General features: G+C 37.6%; 3 protein-coding genes across 4 annotated transcripts in view; 1 reads left to right on the forward strand and 2 right to left on the reverse strand.

The window, feature by feature from the left end:
• mrm2 (mitochondrial rRNA methyltransferase 2) overlaps positions 1-1,971 on the reverse strand; it is a 6,239-nt gene extending 4,268 nt beyond the window's left edge. The window contains exon 1 of the mRNA XM_046043650.1: positions 1,627-1,971. Coding sequence (XP_045899606.1) covers positions 1,627-1,906 — 280 coding nt within the window. The 5' untranslated portion in view covers positions 1,907-1,971. The remainder of the gene's footprint in view (positions 1-1,626) is intronic.
• An 868-nt stretch (positions 1,972-2,839) lies between these two features.
• nudt1 (nudix (nucleoside diphosphate linked moiety X)-type motif 1) lies at positions 2,840-8,211 on the forward strand. Of its 2 annotated transcripts, none has more exons than XM_046033846.1 (4): positions 2,840-3,001; positions 3,119-3,279; positions 5,242-5,387; positions 7,214-8,211. In XM_046033846.1, exons 2-4 carry the CDS (start codon positions 3,128-3,130, stop codon positions 7,384-7,386), a joined length of 471 nt encoding a protein of 156 aa, XP_045889802.1. In that variant the 5' UTR covers positions 2,840-3,001; positions 3,119-3,127; the 3' UTR covers positions 7,387-8,211. The 2 variants fall into 2 exon arrangements, with proteins under 2 accessions (XP_045889802.1, XP_045889809.1); XM_046033853.1 differs by having other exon boundaries at positions 2,861-3,010.
• A 738-nt stretch (positions 8,212-8,949) lies between these two features.
• On the reverse strand, positions 8,950-18,895 carry snx8a (sorting nexin 8a). Its single transcript, XM_046033839.1, has 14 exons — positions 18,819-18,895; positions 18,470-18,536; positions 17,617-17,744; positions 16,927-17,056; positions 15,868-16,058; positions 15,365-15,485; positions 14,120-14,256; positions 13,888-13,968; positions 13,610-13,770; positions 13,283-13,412; positions 13,119-13,187; positions 12,418-12,567; positions 9,645-9,794; positions 8,950-9,206 (listed from the first exon to the last, which is right to left on the reverse strand). Exons 2-14 carry the CDS (start codon positions 18,489-18,491, stop codon positions 9,126-9,128), a joined length of 1,551 nt encoding a protein of 516 aa, XP_045889795.1. The 5' UTR covers positions 18,492-18,536; positions 18,819-18,895; the 3' UTR covers positions 8,950-9,125.
• Between the last annotated feature and the right edge of the window lie 70 nt (positions 18,896-18,965).

The raw sequence follows: 18,965 nt of genomic DNA on the forward strand, positions 1-18,965 counted from the left end.
ACACACACACACACACACATATATATATACATATATATATACACACACACACATATATACATATATACACACACACACACACATATATACACACACACACACATATACATATATACACACACACACACATATACATATATACACACACACACACACACATACATATATACACACACACACACATACATATATACACACATGTGTGTATATATGTATGTGTGTGTGTGTGTGTATATGTGTGTGTGTGTGTGTGTGTGTGTGTGTATATATGTGTGCATATATATATATATATATATATATATATATGTGTGTGTATATATATATATATTTCAATATTAGTATATATTAGAATTTTTGTTTGCCCCAAATTATAAATATTTCTGCAACTAAAGTGCTTCAAATGTGAACTTTGTTATCTTCTAATTAGTCACTAGTTTCCATGAGTTTGAATGAAAATCAACTTGAAAAGACTTTAAAGGTCCTCGGGATTAGTATTGTTGCATGGTAATGACGAGCAGACTTCCAATAACATTACAAAGCAACAATAAAATAAATAATGCCAACATGCTGCTTCTTGATGAATTGCCACAACTAAGCAAGTTACAAGTGTCTGAATGTTGACACAAATCCAGAGTTAGCAGTTACATAAGGAATACAGGATTTCTATTATGTGGGCTAAAACAAGCAAGAACACTTGAGAGAATTTAAACGTGTGAGATCTACTACATCATGTTTAAAATGCAGCACGTCGATATGGCTTTCAGAGTTGTTCCCAGCATTTGTATAAAGTTTAGGAGGTTTTACCAACAGTCAACTGTTATGTTTTATAATTACTAAAACTTGACAACTGTTGTACTATAATTATTATTATTGATTGATTAGTTCAGAAACTCCAGCTCTTTCATTGGTCTAATAATGATAACACAATATGGATTTTACAAATAGTCCATTATTTATAACTAACTGCATGTCCAGCCTTTTTGTTGTAATTTCTATAAAATTTGACATACAGTACCACAATATCACAGCATGTATTACATGATTACATCAGGGATGTCCTTTTTAAAAAAGGAAATTCTATTTAAACTTAAATACTAAGTCAAAAACTTAATAATTGTCAACAATGTTAATGTTACAGTTACAGAGGTCTCCAGTCAATGAATAATTACAGGACAAAGTGATCACTTGATTATCTAATAAAATATGTCAAATAGTTTCTCCAGTATAATGTATTGTCCCTCAGCAGTCAGAAAGAAAATTTAAAATATCTTGCTTAATAAAGTCAAAAGCATTGCAATAATTGTGACATTTACAACGACTAACTAATAAATTAAAGTTCATTTTCCAATAAAATATAAAGTAGAACAACTGCTCCAATAAACTTAAGTAAGCAAAAACCCTAATAATTTAAGGAGGGAAGCTGAAATCCACAGTACTTAATACCTACATCTACCGGGGGTGAACAGAATGAACAGAAACACCATAAAGTACGATGGAAAAAAGCACCACAAAGTTTAATAGAGTTGAATCACAAACTCTCTGATACAGTCTCAACAAAAATCGAAGTTCACAAGCTTCAGCACACTGCACTCGGTTGTGTCCTTGTTACTGTGTCACCTCTCTCACCTGTCCCGGCTGAGTTGACCCTCTGCACTACCACCTGGCTCCAGGCTCCAGGTGCAGCTCCGCAGTCCACCACGCTGTATCCAGGCTGTAAAAGCCCAAACTTGTCATCTATCTCCAGCAGCTTGAAGGCGCTTCTGCACCGGAAGTTTTGGGCGTGAGAAGCCTTGACATACGGATCTTTGAGCTGCCGCTGCAGCCAGCGCTGCTCGGCGGGAGTTTTACCCTTCAACTTCTTCATTAGACACAACGAGGAGTGCAAAAATCTCCTCTGCAAGAACATTGTTTTGACTGTACAGGGTCATGTGTGGCGTGTAGTAAGCTGCGCGTGCGTGGAAATACAACTCGCCATTGGATAAAGACAAACACTGGGCGTTATACCTATATATGTCCCATTACTACAAAACACTGGCAACAATAGTTCCTACCTGAGATAGTCATGTTTCTTTAAGCTTAATATCACATAAAGATCAAAACTTTTTTAATATGGAAACTGTTATTCATTCCATCCAGACTATTGTAATAAATCCCTTTTCTTCAAGGGCCTACTTTTAAAACACAACTGAGTACTTTTGTACTTCCTTTCAATATCTTTCATGTCAAAAAAGTTTGAAATTCTTTATGATAGCTGTTTATCTGTTTCCTACCTCTTTTGACTGTTTATTGTGCTACTGTAAAGTAAATTTCCTCTCTGAAAAGTCTTATATTATTAGTAACTTATAATCCATACCGTAAACCTGTTGTGTTTCTGCAATCCTTACCGTTAACCTGTTTATATAGTTTTATATTGTGTATATTTTGGATTTGCACCTTATTGATAATTTTCAATTTCCACTCTTTACTACTTTACAGTACTGTTGCACAACAATTTCCCTCAGGATAAAAGAAAGTCATATCTAATCTTGTTTTATAAGAATCAGAATCGGCTTTACCAAATAGTTTTTACACATACGAGGAATTTGCTTTGGTGACTAGGTTCCAGACATAAACATATATAAATATAAGTATATGGAATAACTATTTATTGTCTTTTATATACAACAATCGCTATGTAAATATCAGTAGTTTTTTAAAATCACATCGTGGGTCAGGTGAGCGGTTTGACTGCTTTGACTACAGTCTTTGGGTTTGACTCATAGGTTTGACTGGGGACACAAAGGTACATTACAGTTCTGCAGTTTCTAATCGAACATATTTCAAGGTAACACATTTCAACTGATCTTTCAAGCAAATGATGGGACTCGTGAATCCAGTCTGACATTGATCTGACCAATCCGCACTGTTCACACATCAGCGCGTCACGTGATGATGTCTGTCTGAGGTGCTGCACGCGGGAACTGCTTCAATTGTTTTGCATTTGTGGACAGAAATTTAACAGGTAAGGGTGGTAAGTTCACTGTGCTCATACAGTGCAGCCTTGCTGCTAATGTTGCTTCAGGCAGTATTTACATTGTGTTTAGGCTATGTAACGTGAGATTGCCTCACTTCCTCTCAGACAGGTGAGATGTTGAGCCCTAAGCTGCTTACCCTGGTGCTGGTGGTCCAGCCGGGCAGAGTGCTGCTCGGCATGAAGAAGAGAGGATTTGGGGCTGGAAAGTGGAATGGGTTTGGGGGCAAAGTTCAACCCGGAGAAACCATTGAAGATGGTGCAAGGAGGTACATTCGTCTTGCCAGTTGTCTCCCTGTTATCCATAAGTGAAATCAGTGTGTTAGTTGTGCTTTTGACAAAGCCTGCATGAAAACAAACCCTAAATGCAGAGACCTCTATGTTTATTCCTCCTTAGGTACATAGGTGTCTTTTAAACTGGAGACACTGGGGACATATCCCCACCACTTTGTAAAAGCATTTGTTAAAAATGTTCTGAAAAATAGCTTGCATCAAGAAATGTAAAATAACAAATGAAAATGCTTTGAGAATGTGTATTTGCAAGAAAACATGCAATTAGAATATAGAAGAAACAACTGTGCATTGTCCAAAAAAAGTAACTTTAGCTAAAAAGAAAACAAGCTACTGATTACTGCATTAAATATTTACATTATATTTTTATATTTTGAATTGTCACCTGCCTCCTGAATTTTGAGTTTACCTTTACATAAATCAAAACATTTCCACCATAAAATGGTGCGATTTTTTTTCAGAATGCAGGACATATGTACATTTCAGTGTGGAATATTTCTTTAAAATAGTGTTAAAAAATCTTCTCGTCTTGTTCTCGTGAACCCAATATTGTGCACCATCATGTCTTAGTAGCTAAGTGGATCGTCACACCCCTAATCTCAGCCCCTGTGTAACCACCACTTTTCAACACAAAGTGATGCCCTTGCTTAAGTACAAAGTTAAAAAAAACAAAGCAGTTCTTGGCTTTCAATTGAAGGCAAAGAAGAAGTTTGACATGAATTAATGGATTTCACAATCCATGTTTCAGCTCCACAATGCATAGGCTATTATAACATCACAGCTTTGAATTTGCATTACATCATGCCATGCTACATATCGAGACACCTCTAACATTAATAATAACAACATAACACAAGATGGAGCTATGTTTTTGCCTTTAAAATCAACTGTGTTTTTGATTATATTTGTGATGTTGTGTCCAAGTTTTAAGGGGAGGGTAGAAAAAATATTTCCTCATTTAAGATGTGAGTTTACGTAGTGTGTAAGCTTGACATAATAAATGAAAGGTTGAGGTTGGACAATGAATTATCATCAGTCATCAGCAGGAAGTTTGTTCTAAAGCTAAAGGAAGGAAGAAAGCCCTGAAGGCAATGAGACCTTTTCTCAAGCTGTTTTCTCTCAAATATGAAAAAGAGTCCTGCAGTAAAATCCCAAGACTGTTAGGCTTTTTAAGAAAAACACTCAGGACAGCCTGAAAAGTTGTCAGTATTGGAAGAAGCAACTGACCGATCCTAGTTCTTTGTGTCAGTAAGAATACTGGGATTGCTGTGTTGGCTGTTAGCTTGATGAAACAATCAAACAAAAAGTGTTATGACACATTTCGACAGAATCCATTAATGTGCATTCTTTCTGAACCGTGTGTTGTTCAGCTAAACATAAATTAAAACCGGTCCATGAAGTGAGATTTCTTAGAAACAAGGTTAAAATCTTGTAAGCTATGTTACATCATTGTGTCTTACTATATTTAGCTGTGTATGAGAAGACGGTCAACAATAATACAGGAATCAATCTGTATCAGAGTAAGACTTTATGTATGTAAAGTATGTTTGTTAATCAACCTTTAGGGAAGTAGTGTTGGAGGGCAAACACAAGTGAGCGCTGAGAATCAGCTGCAAATGATTGTTCTTGAATACACCATTCTGGTACATTTTTAAAAAACAATCTGCAGTTTTATTTCAGCATTCTAACTCAGACAATGGGGCAATATAATCTTGCAGACTCACAGATCCACTTACAAGATTTTCTGTAGCTCTTAACCACATCTCACTGTCTTAATCAATGAATTTCATTATGGGCCCCACAAATGATGTCTCTGTGTGGGAAACACAGATATAGCTTTACCATCTTTATTTGCTTTTAGTGTCTGTGTGACGTGCACTGTGAGTTTATTTTTAAAAACACACTTTTATCAAATATTTATTTGATGTTTTCATTTTTAGAGAACTGCAAGAAGAAAGTGGCCTCACGGTGGATGTTCTTGAGAAGATTGGAAATATCAAATTTGAATTTGTTGGAGAAACACAGTTACTCGACGTCCACATTTTCAGAGCCGACGCTTATAATGGAGAACCAACAGAATCAGATGGTATGACTTCCACTGCACCACCCTTAACTGGGAAGGGGTGAAAGCAAGTAGTGGTAATGTGGATAATTATATATAATAATATAATGCGCATCATTTCCCCCCGGGGTTTTATGTATATATGAAAATCAGAATCATTTGGAATAACCGTGGAATGGCACAACTGCAGGCTCAAAAATGTGAGTGATAATAAAGTTAGAGTTTAGACAACTGGAAAACTATCGTTACTATCATCTTTAATGGGAATAACTCATAATATAGCGTCAGTCTTAAAACAATAACTTACAAGTGCTGCTTGTAACCATGATAAAACAATTCCATGTACTTTGGAAGTGAAGAGGAAGTACTATTTTTGTTCTACATAACTCCAAGCAACTGATATTTACACAAAAACCTGCAAAAAATTCCCTTTTTACTTTTGGTTCCCCTTAATCTTGACTTCCTTTTATGTTATCTCAATGATATTCCAGGCTTCATGGCGATTAACGTTTTGCATTTGCATTGAAGCTAGATAATGAGGCCTTTTGAGAACCAAAACAGGTTTTGACTGCGCTTACCTCAGAACTTGTTAACTTTTTTTCACAGACATGACAGTGAGCATGGAGAGCACATTGGTTAAGGGGTAAAACCTATAAGTCGGTGGTAAAGGTTAAAAGACTGTAAATACACAAAGGAAAGAAGAGGCCCTCAACAGAACAGGAGGAATGCAGAGCCCTGCAGTGATCTGTATTTCCTGAGAATTTAGTCAAGGGCAACTGGGTGAGGTTTAGAGACAAACGGCAAAGTGCAGCTCATGGAGGAGTCAGACATTAGCACTGGACCAAAGAGTCTGGAGGGCGAGAGAGGTCAAACAGCCAAAGGGGTGAAGAGATAAATGGAGGAAAAAGCTTGAATGAAAGTTAGTGCTGCTAACACGGTTTGACAAGATAAGAAGCAACAGCTATGACTTTGGGACTTGTGTGACTTTAAAGTGTAAAGTTTCAGAAGCAGTCTGAGCAAGTAGGAATGTTGGCATTGGCACTCACAGGATAGGTTCCCATGTTTTGAAGTCTGTTTTGAAACAATACTCACGTGCCCGTGTGTACTGTACATTGAAGGAGTAATTGGTCACTATAATGACCCCTCCTCTCCATACTGGCTAAGATATCCCTTCTTAGCCCAACACCAATATAAGAATAAATCCACAGTCGTCATTCTGTGCAACACCAATCTATTTCATTCAATGTTAATATGAGGCATCTTCAGTCTGAGTTAGACAAATAATGAAGTGGAGAATGTTTTCTATTTCAACATTCCTCCTTTTTGTGACCCTGACTGCAGCTCATCAGGGAAATTTCTGTACTAAAATGATTGGAACTTTGTAGTTTCAGATGAACTTTGAAATGAAAGGCATTTTTTGAACAGACTGAAGATGTTGGATTTCTTTCTCTCGTGTTGGGGTCGAACTAAACAAGGATTTCTTCACTGCCAGTGAACAATAAATCTTTCATTGTACATGTAGACCTGTAAACCGGAAACACAACCTGTTAGTGTAACGTTCTTTTTCCTCATAGAGAACAGATAAGATGAAGTGGGAAAGGAGTTTAAATTGTTTTTTATCTGCGCTACATTGATAACTAAATCTGTCAGCTATTTTATCATTTTGCAAGTCCTAAAGCAACATGAATTGATTTAATAATAATTCACGCTATATACTGGGCAGTCATATGTATGAAGTGGCACAAAAATAACAGAGATAAGTGATAAACTCTTGTAACACCTCAAGGTAGATGATAAAAATGTGTTTCAGTCTCAGGAGGTCTCTAAGTATTTTCTTGTTTGTTTTCTAGAAATGAGGCCTCAGTGGTTTGAATGTGACCAAATTCCTTTCAGTCAAATGTGGGCTGATGACGTCCTGTGGTTTCCCCTGATGTTCCAGAAGAAGAAATTTGTTGGATACTTCAAGTTTCAGGGTGATGATGTGATCCTCAGCCACAAACTGGAGGAAGTGGAAGAACTGTGAGACAACCCTCCACCATTAGTACTGCTTTTCTGAGGATATTCACGAAAAGCACCATCCTTCCAAAGTTCTTCTTTAAATGCGGAAGATAACCAACCGTTTAGTTTCATTTGTGGGATGAAAAAGGCAAGTCTCTGAGGAATTAACAGAATCACATATTTTTTTGTATTTTAGAAAATTTGCCAGTTGAATATAATCTTTTTTTCTAATCACACATTATATATATAAAAAAAAGAAGAAAATAAGCAGCAATACACTGAAAGAAGTATCCATTTTGTCATTTTATTTTTCAGCATAACTAATTTAACACACTTGAGCAAGGATTTCTTTAATAAAATATTTACAATATCTACAGTAATTATTTTACTGGGTTTTATATTCTGTGCAAGTTAACTTGATTCCTGATACGCACAGTATTACAGTTTCTTCATAAAATAGATTTTTTGTTATATACATATGCTGATTTGCAGATTGGCATATTTCATTTCAATGTCATATGTCAGTTCGGTGTATTTGAGATTAGTTGGTGACAGTCTGTGACTCTGACAGTCTGCCAAATTGTCCCTTTCAGCTTTATGTTTTGATATACTGTATGTGTAAAGACACAAATGTGCATCGTTGTTTTCATGCCAAATATCAAGTGTAATAGTGTAATGATGGGGAATTCAACAAGATCCAGATCATGTTTACCCTGTTAAATATGTGTAGATTATGTCTGCGACTGTGAAATATAGTCTTCATCTATAAAGTGATATTACCCCAAATTTTCCAGCGCAATTAAAGAAATAAATGGTGGTGATAATTAAATTAAAATATTTGAACTGTGAAGGAATCATGTTACATGATTTATTGCACCGCTGTGATATAGTGAATGTATAGCACATATCTTTGGTAATAACTCAATAGATTATAGTGTTATGTTCACATTATGCCACTTGTGCCAGAGGTCTTTATCAATACATGTCAAATATCTGCCCTTCATAGTATTGTACACTTAAGTGTAGGCCTTTCAAAATAGCTTATAAAACAAAACTGGGAGTCCTGCAAACAGCTTACGCACAGAAAGCAAATATGTTGCCCTACATAAAAGTAAACACTATAGCAGTAAAAGATATAGCACAAGTGTCTATAAAAAATGTAAAGTGTGCTGCTACATATTCTTATAAACTAAAATGTATCAAAATACGTTGGTCTAACTTTATTCAGTAATTAAAACCAAAAACCTTCATGACTCGAGATTTAAAATAATCCCATCCTTCAATAAAGTAAAACTTTTCTGTCCCTCACAATTTTTCTCAACTATCTTAGCGTATAAACTTCTTGCAAGGTAAAGTTATAAACAGGTGCTTTAGGAAGTGAGTTGGAATGTATGAATATACTGTCATCCCTCACGTCTGACTGGTCCCTTGTAAAATAATATTTAGAGGATTTTCCTTCCTTGATTTGGAAATGGACATTAGTTCCTCATCGAGCAGAGCATGAAATAACAGATTTATGAGCCCACAGTCTTTTCCAGTTATATGGTTGATGATCAAACCCAAAATAAGTCGAGACGTTGAGAATCCATTTACTTTAAAAAATCCTCTTATTGAATGGAAACATATTGTGTAATTAACAACTTTGTAGAAGGAAAAAAAGCTGTGCATTCTACATTTTTCCATAGGTCACAGAGCAAGTTATTTTCCAGTTTGTGATCCTCCCCATGGCTGTGTTTCTCTCCCTCCACCTCGCGTAGTTAGGTTTCAGATGGGGGGTTTCAATCCGTTCCCACCACCAAAGAGACATCCAAGCTTTGGCTGGAGTTCATTCCATACCTCTCCCATCTGGAAAGAAAGCAAAAAGTCACTTTTCTTTACCTACATTTCATAATCATCATACTACTGCTTAGTGGTTTGCAGGTAATCATTGTCGGTAAACATCCATGTAAAATCATCATCAAGTACTTTGAGATCAACAGAAACCTTCTCAAGACTAAGTTCAAACAGAGGCATCTAACCAAAAAAAATACACTGTATACAGTGTGCTTTATTGGACTTTAAAATAAGCAAAGGTATATGGGAGATTCACTTGTTCATGTGAAATGTAAGCCCACTCAAATCTTGGAATATTATGCTTATCCTTCCAGTGATACCATCCATCATTATAGTTCTTTCGTTGGACTTTAGGAGCCAATTTAAAGCTGATCTGACCCTCTTGAAGGGTCACTGTGTCCACGCAGAGAAGGGTCTGTAGAAAAATGACTTCCACACAAGTCGCCTCACCTCTCTGTGTCCTTGGACCTGGGAGTTAACAAAAGCCCCGAGAATGTGCGATGTGATTGGAAGGTAGATGAAGATAAGCTGTGTCTCTTGATAAAGGCAGAACAGGGAGAAGTAGTTGCGCAGCTCCATGGTTTGAATGGCGTTTTCTTGCTGTTAACAGAGTAATAAAAAAAGACTAGTTGTGATATTGTCTCCACTTATCAAATGATGATAGTAATCAGTAAATGTGGGAAATTTTCCACCAGTGATAGCAGAGATGGCCAACAAAGCTCTGCTCAAATTACCAAAACAGGGATTCAGGGATTCCCATAAGTCATTCCATTACATTTTAATTGGCTATAATAATAATAATAATAATAATAATAATAATAATAATCTTTATTTGCATACAAGAAATGCAGTCCAAATTACTTCACATAAAAATAAAAAGACATAAAAACAGGGATAGAAGTCCATAATTAATATAAAGTAAGATGGAGGATATTAGTAAAAATAAGATAGAAATGAGGAATGCATAACATGAGGTGGAAAATAAAACTCACTGAATAATAAAAATAAAGTTATGAGTGCTTATAATGTAGAAAATCAAGTACAATACAGCATTTTATAACAAGTGCAACAGTGCAAATGTGTGAAGCAAAGTGCAAAAAGAGGCTTATGCCTGTATCATTAAAATCATAGCTAAGAAAAAGTAAAGGGATATGTTTTTAGCTTTTTTTTTTTTTTTTTAAATGGCTGGCTTCCCTGATGTCCATAGGTAGGGTGTTACATAGTGTTGGGGCATACGTTACAAAAGCTGCATCCACAATTGTCTTTTCACTGTTTCTGGGAAGCTCCAATAAACCGACCGCAGATCTCTTTTTGTTTTAGGGCCAACTAGTAGGATTTCAGTTTTGTCTGTTTGTTTACTTTACGAAATTATCGCTTGCCAAAAGACAGGTAGTAACGCAGTTTATAACTGCAACATCATTTGGTTCAGCAGAGACTTACAGTTGCGTGTCATTCGCCTAACTCAGGAAACATACAATGTGCTCTCAGCAAGTGGCAGCATGTATAGTAAGAATAATAATGGACCAAGACAGCTCCCTTGCGCAACCCCAAAACACATGTCATGTTTCCAGGACTGACATAAACCTTTCTCCCTTTGTATGTTTTGAACCAGTTTAACACAGTCGAAAGACCAACCAACTTTTCAAGGCAGTTGATTAAGATATCATGGTCAATCATGTCAAACGCTGCACTTTGGTCTAAGAGGATAAGAACTGAGACCTTATTTTCATGAGAGTTTAGTTTGAGGTTGTTGATTATATTAGTAAGAATATTTTCAGTGCTGTGGTATATTCTAAAGCCTGTTTGAAATTCCTCCAGTATATTATTTTCTTTTCCATCAAGGAATCTCTGTTGAACTAAAAACTCCCTTTTAGTCTTTGTTATTATTAGGCTGGCATCAAAAAACATTCAGTGATGGTCAGAAATGAACATCATCAATATTTAACCTTGTTGTTATTACTAAGTCCAGAATGCAGAACTATGCTGCTGTGTGGCTTCATTTACATGTTGGGTAAGTTCAAAGCTGCCCGGTAAATTCACAAGGTGCATAGCTTTGGAGTCATTGTTTTTGTTGAATATTCGGGAATCCATTCAGGATTAATCGATCATATCCAGTGATACCAAGTGAGATCAGCTGGTGGCCGGTACAATGTAATGATGAGCACTGATAAGTCTACTTTGAGCTCAAAAGCAAGATATTCAAATTATGTAAATGGTTTCAACATATCGACCCAGGGAAACATACATTGAACATTTGACCTAGGAAAAAATAAAAAACACTGCTGAGAACATAAAAGGTCTCATTAAATGTGTCGTATTAAGAGCATATTGAGCTGGGGAACCTAGAAATGCTCATAACAGTCACTGGACCTACATCAAGTCTCCTTAACTCAGTAATTTGTTTCTGACTGCTCTGAGGTCTAAATCAGCTTTTATTTGATACATTTCCCATTAAAAACAAAATGCTTTCTGACATATGACAATAGTGTTTGTTGACACCCTGTATGCTAATGTAATAATGTAAACACCTATAAAACATAAAACCACCACCCTAAAAAGTGTTGGAAGTTATTACCACATACGTCAAACACAGACAAACCACAGACTAAGAGGAACTACTGTCACAAGATGAAAACCAACAGGGATGCAACAGTATGCGGTAATTTGTGACTCGGCTTTGTACCAACATTTAAAATGGTGATTTGGTTCATTCAAAGTGAACGCTCTTATTCATGGAGTTATATAATTGTTTCTGCCCCCCTACATCGAACATTTGAATAGAATTAGATTGAAAGAAAATTGAGGGTACACACTGCGCCAGGAAATGCACTGAGGCATTAGAAGCACTTGTGCTCAAAAATGTGAAATGGTGTTAATTCAACAAAAAGAGATTTTGAGTTATTGATTTAATTCCTCAAAATTGGAAAATATGAACTGATGTGAGCATTTTTGGTACAAACTATTAACAATAAAACTTCCCACGTCACTTACTTATACCCAATGGATGTCGTTTAATCATTTATAGTATGCACATATGAGGGTATCAAGTAGAATGCTGAACTAGAGTATTGGCTAATGGTTAAAAGATTTAGCCTGAGTTTAAGGGGATTTTATTATACACAGTCCAATTTAGCATTTTATTTATAAAGTCCAAAACAGTATGCTATCAATCAGGAAGCATCTACACGGCATAAAAATTAGGAAACTGAAAGAGTGTGACTACCTGAACAATTCGTGATTCCAGCTGCTCCACAGATGCCTGCTCTTTGGGCTGCACTGTGGCGCTCATCATCTGCCTCTTCATCATGCCGTACTTGTGCAGAGCCCTCTGGTGCTCGTGGAGCACACCCTTCTCATGCCGCTCACAGAGATCCTAGAGAAACACATAAAGCTCTTCACATTTGCATCAAAATGGCATGGTAATATACAGAACAGTATTGCACAACAGCCAACAATGAGAATTATTTGCACAAATTCTGAAATTACCATAAATATTACAGTTAATAGATTTAGTAGAGGCTATGGAAACTTTATCTGGCCACTTTATCTGCCCACCAGTCTCTTTGTTTCATCTCCGCAACCCACTCACAACAAAGAACTAAATTTCCAAGTGGGTCTGTAAAAATAGGGTGCATTATTGTTCAAATTTATCATTACATAATATCCTTCCTAAGTTACTAACTGAACTTGGATTTACTATCCAGCTCCTTGTTGTGTCTCTCCATTAGAAACAGGAGAGTGTTTTTATTACCTTCATGGATAAAAACAGTTTTGCAGTGCTTCATAAAGTGAGCATTATTGGCCTAGAATGTGAAACATGTAAACATCAAAACAAATTCACCTGTCATGAAAGGTTGAGGACCCCTGGGAGGTGGGCTCAAGTTAAATGAGCATGGCAAAAATCAAAAAGTGAAACTGACTCACTCTGTACGACTGCAGCAAATCCAGGAAAATATTTAGTTTTTCCACAACATCGTCCTCTTCCCGTCTGCCCTGAGGACATTAGCAAAACAACATTTATTACCCAGTGCCAGTTTTGGACAAGCATGGCAGAGCAGATGGTGGAGATGAAAGACTAAGGGCTGTACCTGCTGAGCCGCTTTGTCGGATAGCACAGCAAACTCCACAGACAGACTCTTCAGAGACTGACGCAGGGTCCCCCAGGTGCTTTGTGAAGAGGCCAAGGAGGGAAGAGACGAAGCATCTGAGCCCAGCGTACTGACAAAAACAGCATTATTACAGGGACATAATGTAACATTGTGGTGTCTAAGCTGCCAAACTCATTTCAAGCTAACAGCCATGAAGAGACACAACAACACAGAGGATTTGGAATCTTATTAACATTTGTTTTCTCAGTCCTAAACCTCTGGTTACTAGTGGAAGACTTTAACTTTATACCCGTAATAATGAAATACCTGAGCTCTCTGCCAAACATGAGAAGATCAGTTGCATTCTCCTTTGAGCGCTCCGCCATTTTCTCAGCTCTGTCCCGCAACTTGTGGAAGCTGTTGTGAATATTTCTAATCAGCTCTCTGCTCGTCGAGAACTGAGACTGAATGTCAGGGGGGAGATATTCCTACAAAACAGACCCAATAAAGCTCTTAGAAATGTTATATACAATTGTTAATTGCTCATTTTTAACTGTTTGGATGAAAGCATGACAGGACTTTTCCATTGCACATATGTGACAAACCTTTGCAAGGGTTGCGATTCTGTTTGTCATGAACTCATCGCCCGTTTTCTTGTAAGTGTCACGCAGCTTAGTCTGAACATCCTGTTTAGGAAGAGGAGTGAGTGGGAAAAAAAGACACTGAGTAGCAGGAACAGAATGCATTTCACTGTCAGTCATCACCATGATTGTAATGCTTATTGTGCAACAGTCTGGGCCACAGAACAAGGCATCAAGATACAGGAACACTACATACGGAGCCACTGAAGGTGAGGAAGGTCTTGACCAGCTCGTCCTCTGAGAAGAAGGGATGCCGTGCCACCAAGTTAATGAATCTGCCAAGAGCACGTCTCCTCCCCTCAATGAACTCACGCTCAGACACGGAGGTCAGGACTGTGGACAGATACCAGAGAGAAAAGAGAATCATTTAAGTAGGAAAGAAGTGCACCAGGAAAATACGTTAAGCGGTTTGACCTGGAGTGTTAATGCTGGCAGAGATGGAGCTATAAACTCTAGAACAGATTGACAGATGTCAGTATAAACTGATGTGAAACTCATGTTTAAGGTCAATTTATGTGATGTACTGTGTACCTTTCATATAAATAGAGACATCAAAAGGAGAACCAATTTTACACATCAAAGTCTGTTTATGGGTCTTGAGAAGCACTTCTGCATATGTGAAAAGAAGCTGCAGAAAGCCTTTTGTGGCTCCAGAGGGAGCTTCACGAAGTCTGAGAAATGCTCACTTGAGTCAGCGTCTTGTAGCTTTTAGTTTGAAAAGGAAAATAATCTGGGGGTGTGCAGTTTGAAAGAAGTGAGGTTACCAGAACTCTGCAGCCACTCTTCATTGCTGCCTGAGGTTACCAGATCAAGGCTTGATTAGCAGCTACATCCGACAATGTTACAGAAGTGCAAACCTGTCTCAGTTTACAGCATGTAACTGGACTGTTTTCAGATTCTTACTGATATCCTGAAAGCCTCTGTCCTGATTATTAATCATATCTACACACAGAAGTAGATCTTGAGCTACACATATCAGTAGGATGAGAGGATGGTGGATTTACATGCGTGGTATTATTATTCTGCACTTGATGAAGATCTGTAATTGAGAAATTGCCTAAGCAAGTGTTTTGCAAGGAGTCCTCAGTGTGTGTGTGTTGACATAATTATCATTCCAAAGCTACAATAAGTCATTGTGAACTGAAACAGGCTCATTTTACACATCGCTAGTTTCTTTGTTTCTTCCAGGCAATAACACTGATGAATGGCAATGACTGTGTCTGAAACAATCAACTTGTCAATCAACAGTTTGTGTTAACATTGAACATTTATTCTTTATCAACCAAAAAACAGCTATCAGACCCCCCTGGATATTTATAGCTGACCTTGCAGTAAATCTCAACAATGCTCTAAAAACTATACAATGACTCTAAGTTGGGGGAAATGCAGAAACAAAGAAATACAATGCTAACTGTGTAGATGTCAGCGTTCAGTAACATACCTCCCTTTAACATCCTTTTAGGCGGCAGTGCCGGCACCACTCTGTAGGCAAATCTCTGAAGCAAAACCTCATGGAAGACATCAAAATCACTATAGCGCCGGTACACTGATATCTTATAACGCTAAAAGAAAAAAAACAAAGCAAAGAAAGAAAATAATCAGAAAATGGGTAAGTGCATGCAAATTTTGTTGCATGGCTGATAATGAAAGGATTGAAATCAGTACTTTTCTTCATGTAGACGGCAAATGTTTACACAACAAAAAAACACTGACACATAGTAAATGATACAGCAGTCAGTACAGGCACGCTGTTACGACAACCCAATTAAATGCACATAAACTGAGAAATGAGAAGTTAAATGAGAAGACAAGATTCATCTCCAGTATCATCAAAGTAAGGGTTAAAGCAAACATGAAGACTACTGCAAATTCTGAGCTTTTCTTGTGGTTTAGGTTATTCTAAGACAATCATTTACATGCAGTAGGATTTATGGGATCCCTTACCTGGCTGGTGACCTGGTACTCCACATGTTTGAGGAACAAGCCCTTCTTCTCAGGTATGAGCTCCACCTGGACTATGTCTCTGGCCAGCAGTTTGTCCAGCGTCTGGGACACCGTCAGTACGTCCTCCTGAGCTGGCTGCATCCTCAGTGCACTCAAGTCCCTCGGCTCCCCGAGATGAGGTTTTGGTAACTCTGTCAAGCACACAACCAGCACAAACTTCTAATATTTGTTTTTTATGATTACAAAGATATATCTAGAATTGGATGGATTTCCTAACTGTGAGGAATGCTGGTGTTAAAACCACGTTTTCAACAGATTACTGTGTCTCGCTCTATTTGTCTCTAGTTAGCCCAGTATTGTGTATGGTGGCCATGTGAACTGTTATTCATCCCTTCCTGTACATTCCAAGAAGGTCATGAATTGAATGCAATGTACTGCAACAAATGCAGAAAACTTGTACATCTGAGGAAGTGGCATGCAGCTTGCTGCCATACTGGCCACACCTGAAATAACAGAGAGAGCCTTAAATAATACACAGAAGTATGGGAATGGATCTGACTCCAGCATAATGGCTACCTCTATGAAAACCATAAAACTCTCCCTATCATCTTCCAACTTTGGGTCTAGTGAAAGAATGCAACACTTACATGGCTAAGGCTTCTTTACCAAAATAAAATAAAACAAATGAAGCTGCATTAGGTCAGAATGCTAGCATTTCTTCTGATGTGGAAGAAACAAAAAGTATGTACTAGTTATATTTTTGTAAAAATACATTATATAAATATTCCCCAAATATCCCATTGATACTATTATGATATTATGCAGTACATCTAATTGAAAAATATAGGTGGGTGTATTCCTGTCACCGAGAACTTCTATTGGGAATGAAACCTTGAGTCTATGTGAGCCGATAAAAGAATAGCGTTTGCCCTGTGCAGATGAAATGTCTTAATAGAGGAGGGATGGCTGAGGTTTTCCTTGGACACACAGAGGAATTACGAAGCTACTCATTAAGAATAACTTTTACTGCCCTGCTGTCACTGTGAAACTGTCACCTACCTTGTATGCAGTTCTCCAAGAGTTTGGGGCTTGGTTGCTTTCCTTGCTGCGCAAGAGCAATCAAAGCGAGCGCTTTATAGACTGACAACTTGCTCAGGAATCCATCTGTGGAGTCAACATGCTCAGCAATCTGAAAAAGGACAAAGACAATATAACCTGAAGGTCACTGTTTTTCAGTCTAAGATCTAAATTCAACTGTGGTTTGCATTCCTCTGTGAAAAAAAGTGCTCACTAGACACTAAAGCAATGATATGTTGAAAGGTCGGGAAAAGGGAAACTCTACTGGATCATGGGCTGCCTCTAAAATATCCCAGACTTTACACTCAGAGCACTTTCTAACAAGATGTGTTGTGCCATTACATCTCAGCATTAAAAGAACCAGATCTCACAGACTGCAAATTGTATAAAGCCCATTTCTTTAAGTCTGCTTGCCTACACAAAGCTTGTAACAACTTCCTGTTGATAAGACATTACACCTATGTCTGTCTTTTCAGAATAAATACTTGTGCACAGATATCAGCAGGCAGGTAAAAGACAAGAAGCAGAAAGTGATACTCGTGAAAATGTTATTTACTGTTGAATATGGTGCATTCTGCCTCTGTATCGTTACAAACTATCACATCTTTTTAAAAACTGTCCATAAACAGCGATCTGGATGATTGTCCCCACAGTAAAGAGTGAACCGCTCACCTGGCCTAAGACTGCCTTGGAGAGATCGGTCCTTTGGAGCAGCCGTTGAAAAACTTCAACCTGCACTCGCTCATCTGTCCTAGAGCAGATGGCCTCATATACTTCCCTGTAATAGGCAGGAACTGAGCCTAAAATGGAACATCACCTATAGCTTCACAAACAGCACACCACATATTTTATCAACAGCACACAACTAATGAAAAATGGCTTTAGGACTTTACTTTAGTGGTACTCAATGCTGAGTGATGGTCTTATCACCTTTTATAGGTTTCATTTATTTCCCATCATATGACTTTATCATCCCAAAACAGACTGTACAGTTTTTGCTCTGATCATTTTAAGGTATCTAAAAACTGCCAACTAACGTTACCTTGGCGAGTATGTACATAGTAAATCTTATCAGAGCTTCACACTAGTGAGTGATAGATAAAATAAAGACATGAAACGTCGTGTAAATTCAATATATGACTGCTGCTAGCACTGCAATGCACAACTGACCGTTTTTCACGTGGCAGGAAAAAGCCTCAAAACTTTTATGAGCTTTTGCACCTCAACTATCATTACATCGGGTCTCAAGAGAACATTAACAGGTGGAGCAAAACAAGATCAACCAGTCATGAAGGGTTTTAAGGTAGCGCAACTTCATTCAGAGATCTTCATGTACCCAAAAGTTCACATTGGTTAATTAGTTCACATCGCGACTTCACCAAGCAGAAATGTCCAAATTTAAAAACATCGAGTACAATCTATTTCACTGGCTTGACACAGCAACACCGAACAAAACAGCAAAGTTCTTAGAAAATTATACGGCAACACTGTGTTAAGAAGACTATAAGAAGTTTTCGTACTGTACCTTCAGTGATCTCTCCTGCCATGGCTCAGACTGTCATGTGAGCACAAGAGCACCTCCATGTGATTTCCTGCAGGAAAGAAAAAACAAGTAATTTGTTTCTTAAAGTTGTAGTGAGGGCTGGTTGAAGTCCAAGTCTGGAGGAGAGCAGTAGGCCCTCAAATTGACACATGCATGCACTGGTAGCTAATGAGTGTGTCATATCTTGCTGTAATCTAAATTTCTTAACTTTGGAAGGTGTTAAGAAGCGCTTGTACTCATCCAAGCAACCCCTTTCTCACAATCAGCGACTTTGATAAAGCAGTGAGTCTAACTTACATGTCAGCAGCTAATCTAGGAAATTAAGTCTTACTTAGAGCAGTGTATTTCCTTGTTTCATTTGTGCAAGTAAATTTGGTTTTATTTACTGTTCCTCATTCTTCTCACTTGGCATATCGAAGCGGTGCCTTCAAGTACTTCAGCTTCTCTGATTACACAAACGTCAATAACCGCCCGATAT

Source organism: Micropterus dolomieu, linkage group LG02 (genome assembly GCF_021292245.1).
Source record: "Micropterus dolomieu isolate WLL.071019.BEF.003 ecotype Adirondacks linkage group LG02, ASM2129224v1, whole genome shotgun sequence".
NCBI lineage: Eukaryota > Metazoa > Chordata > Actinopteri > Centrarchiformes > Centrarchidae > Micropterus > Micropterus dolomieu.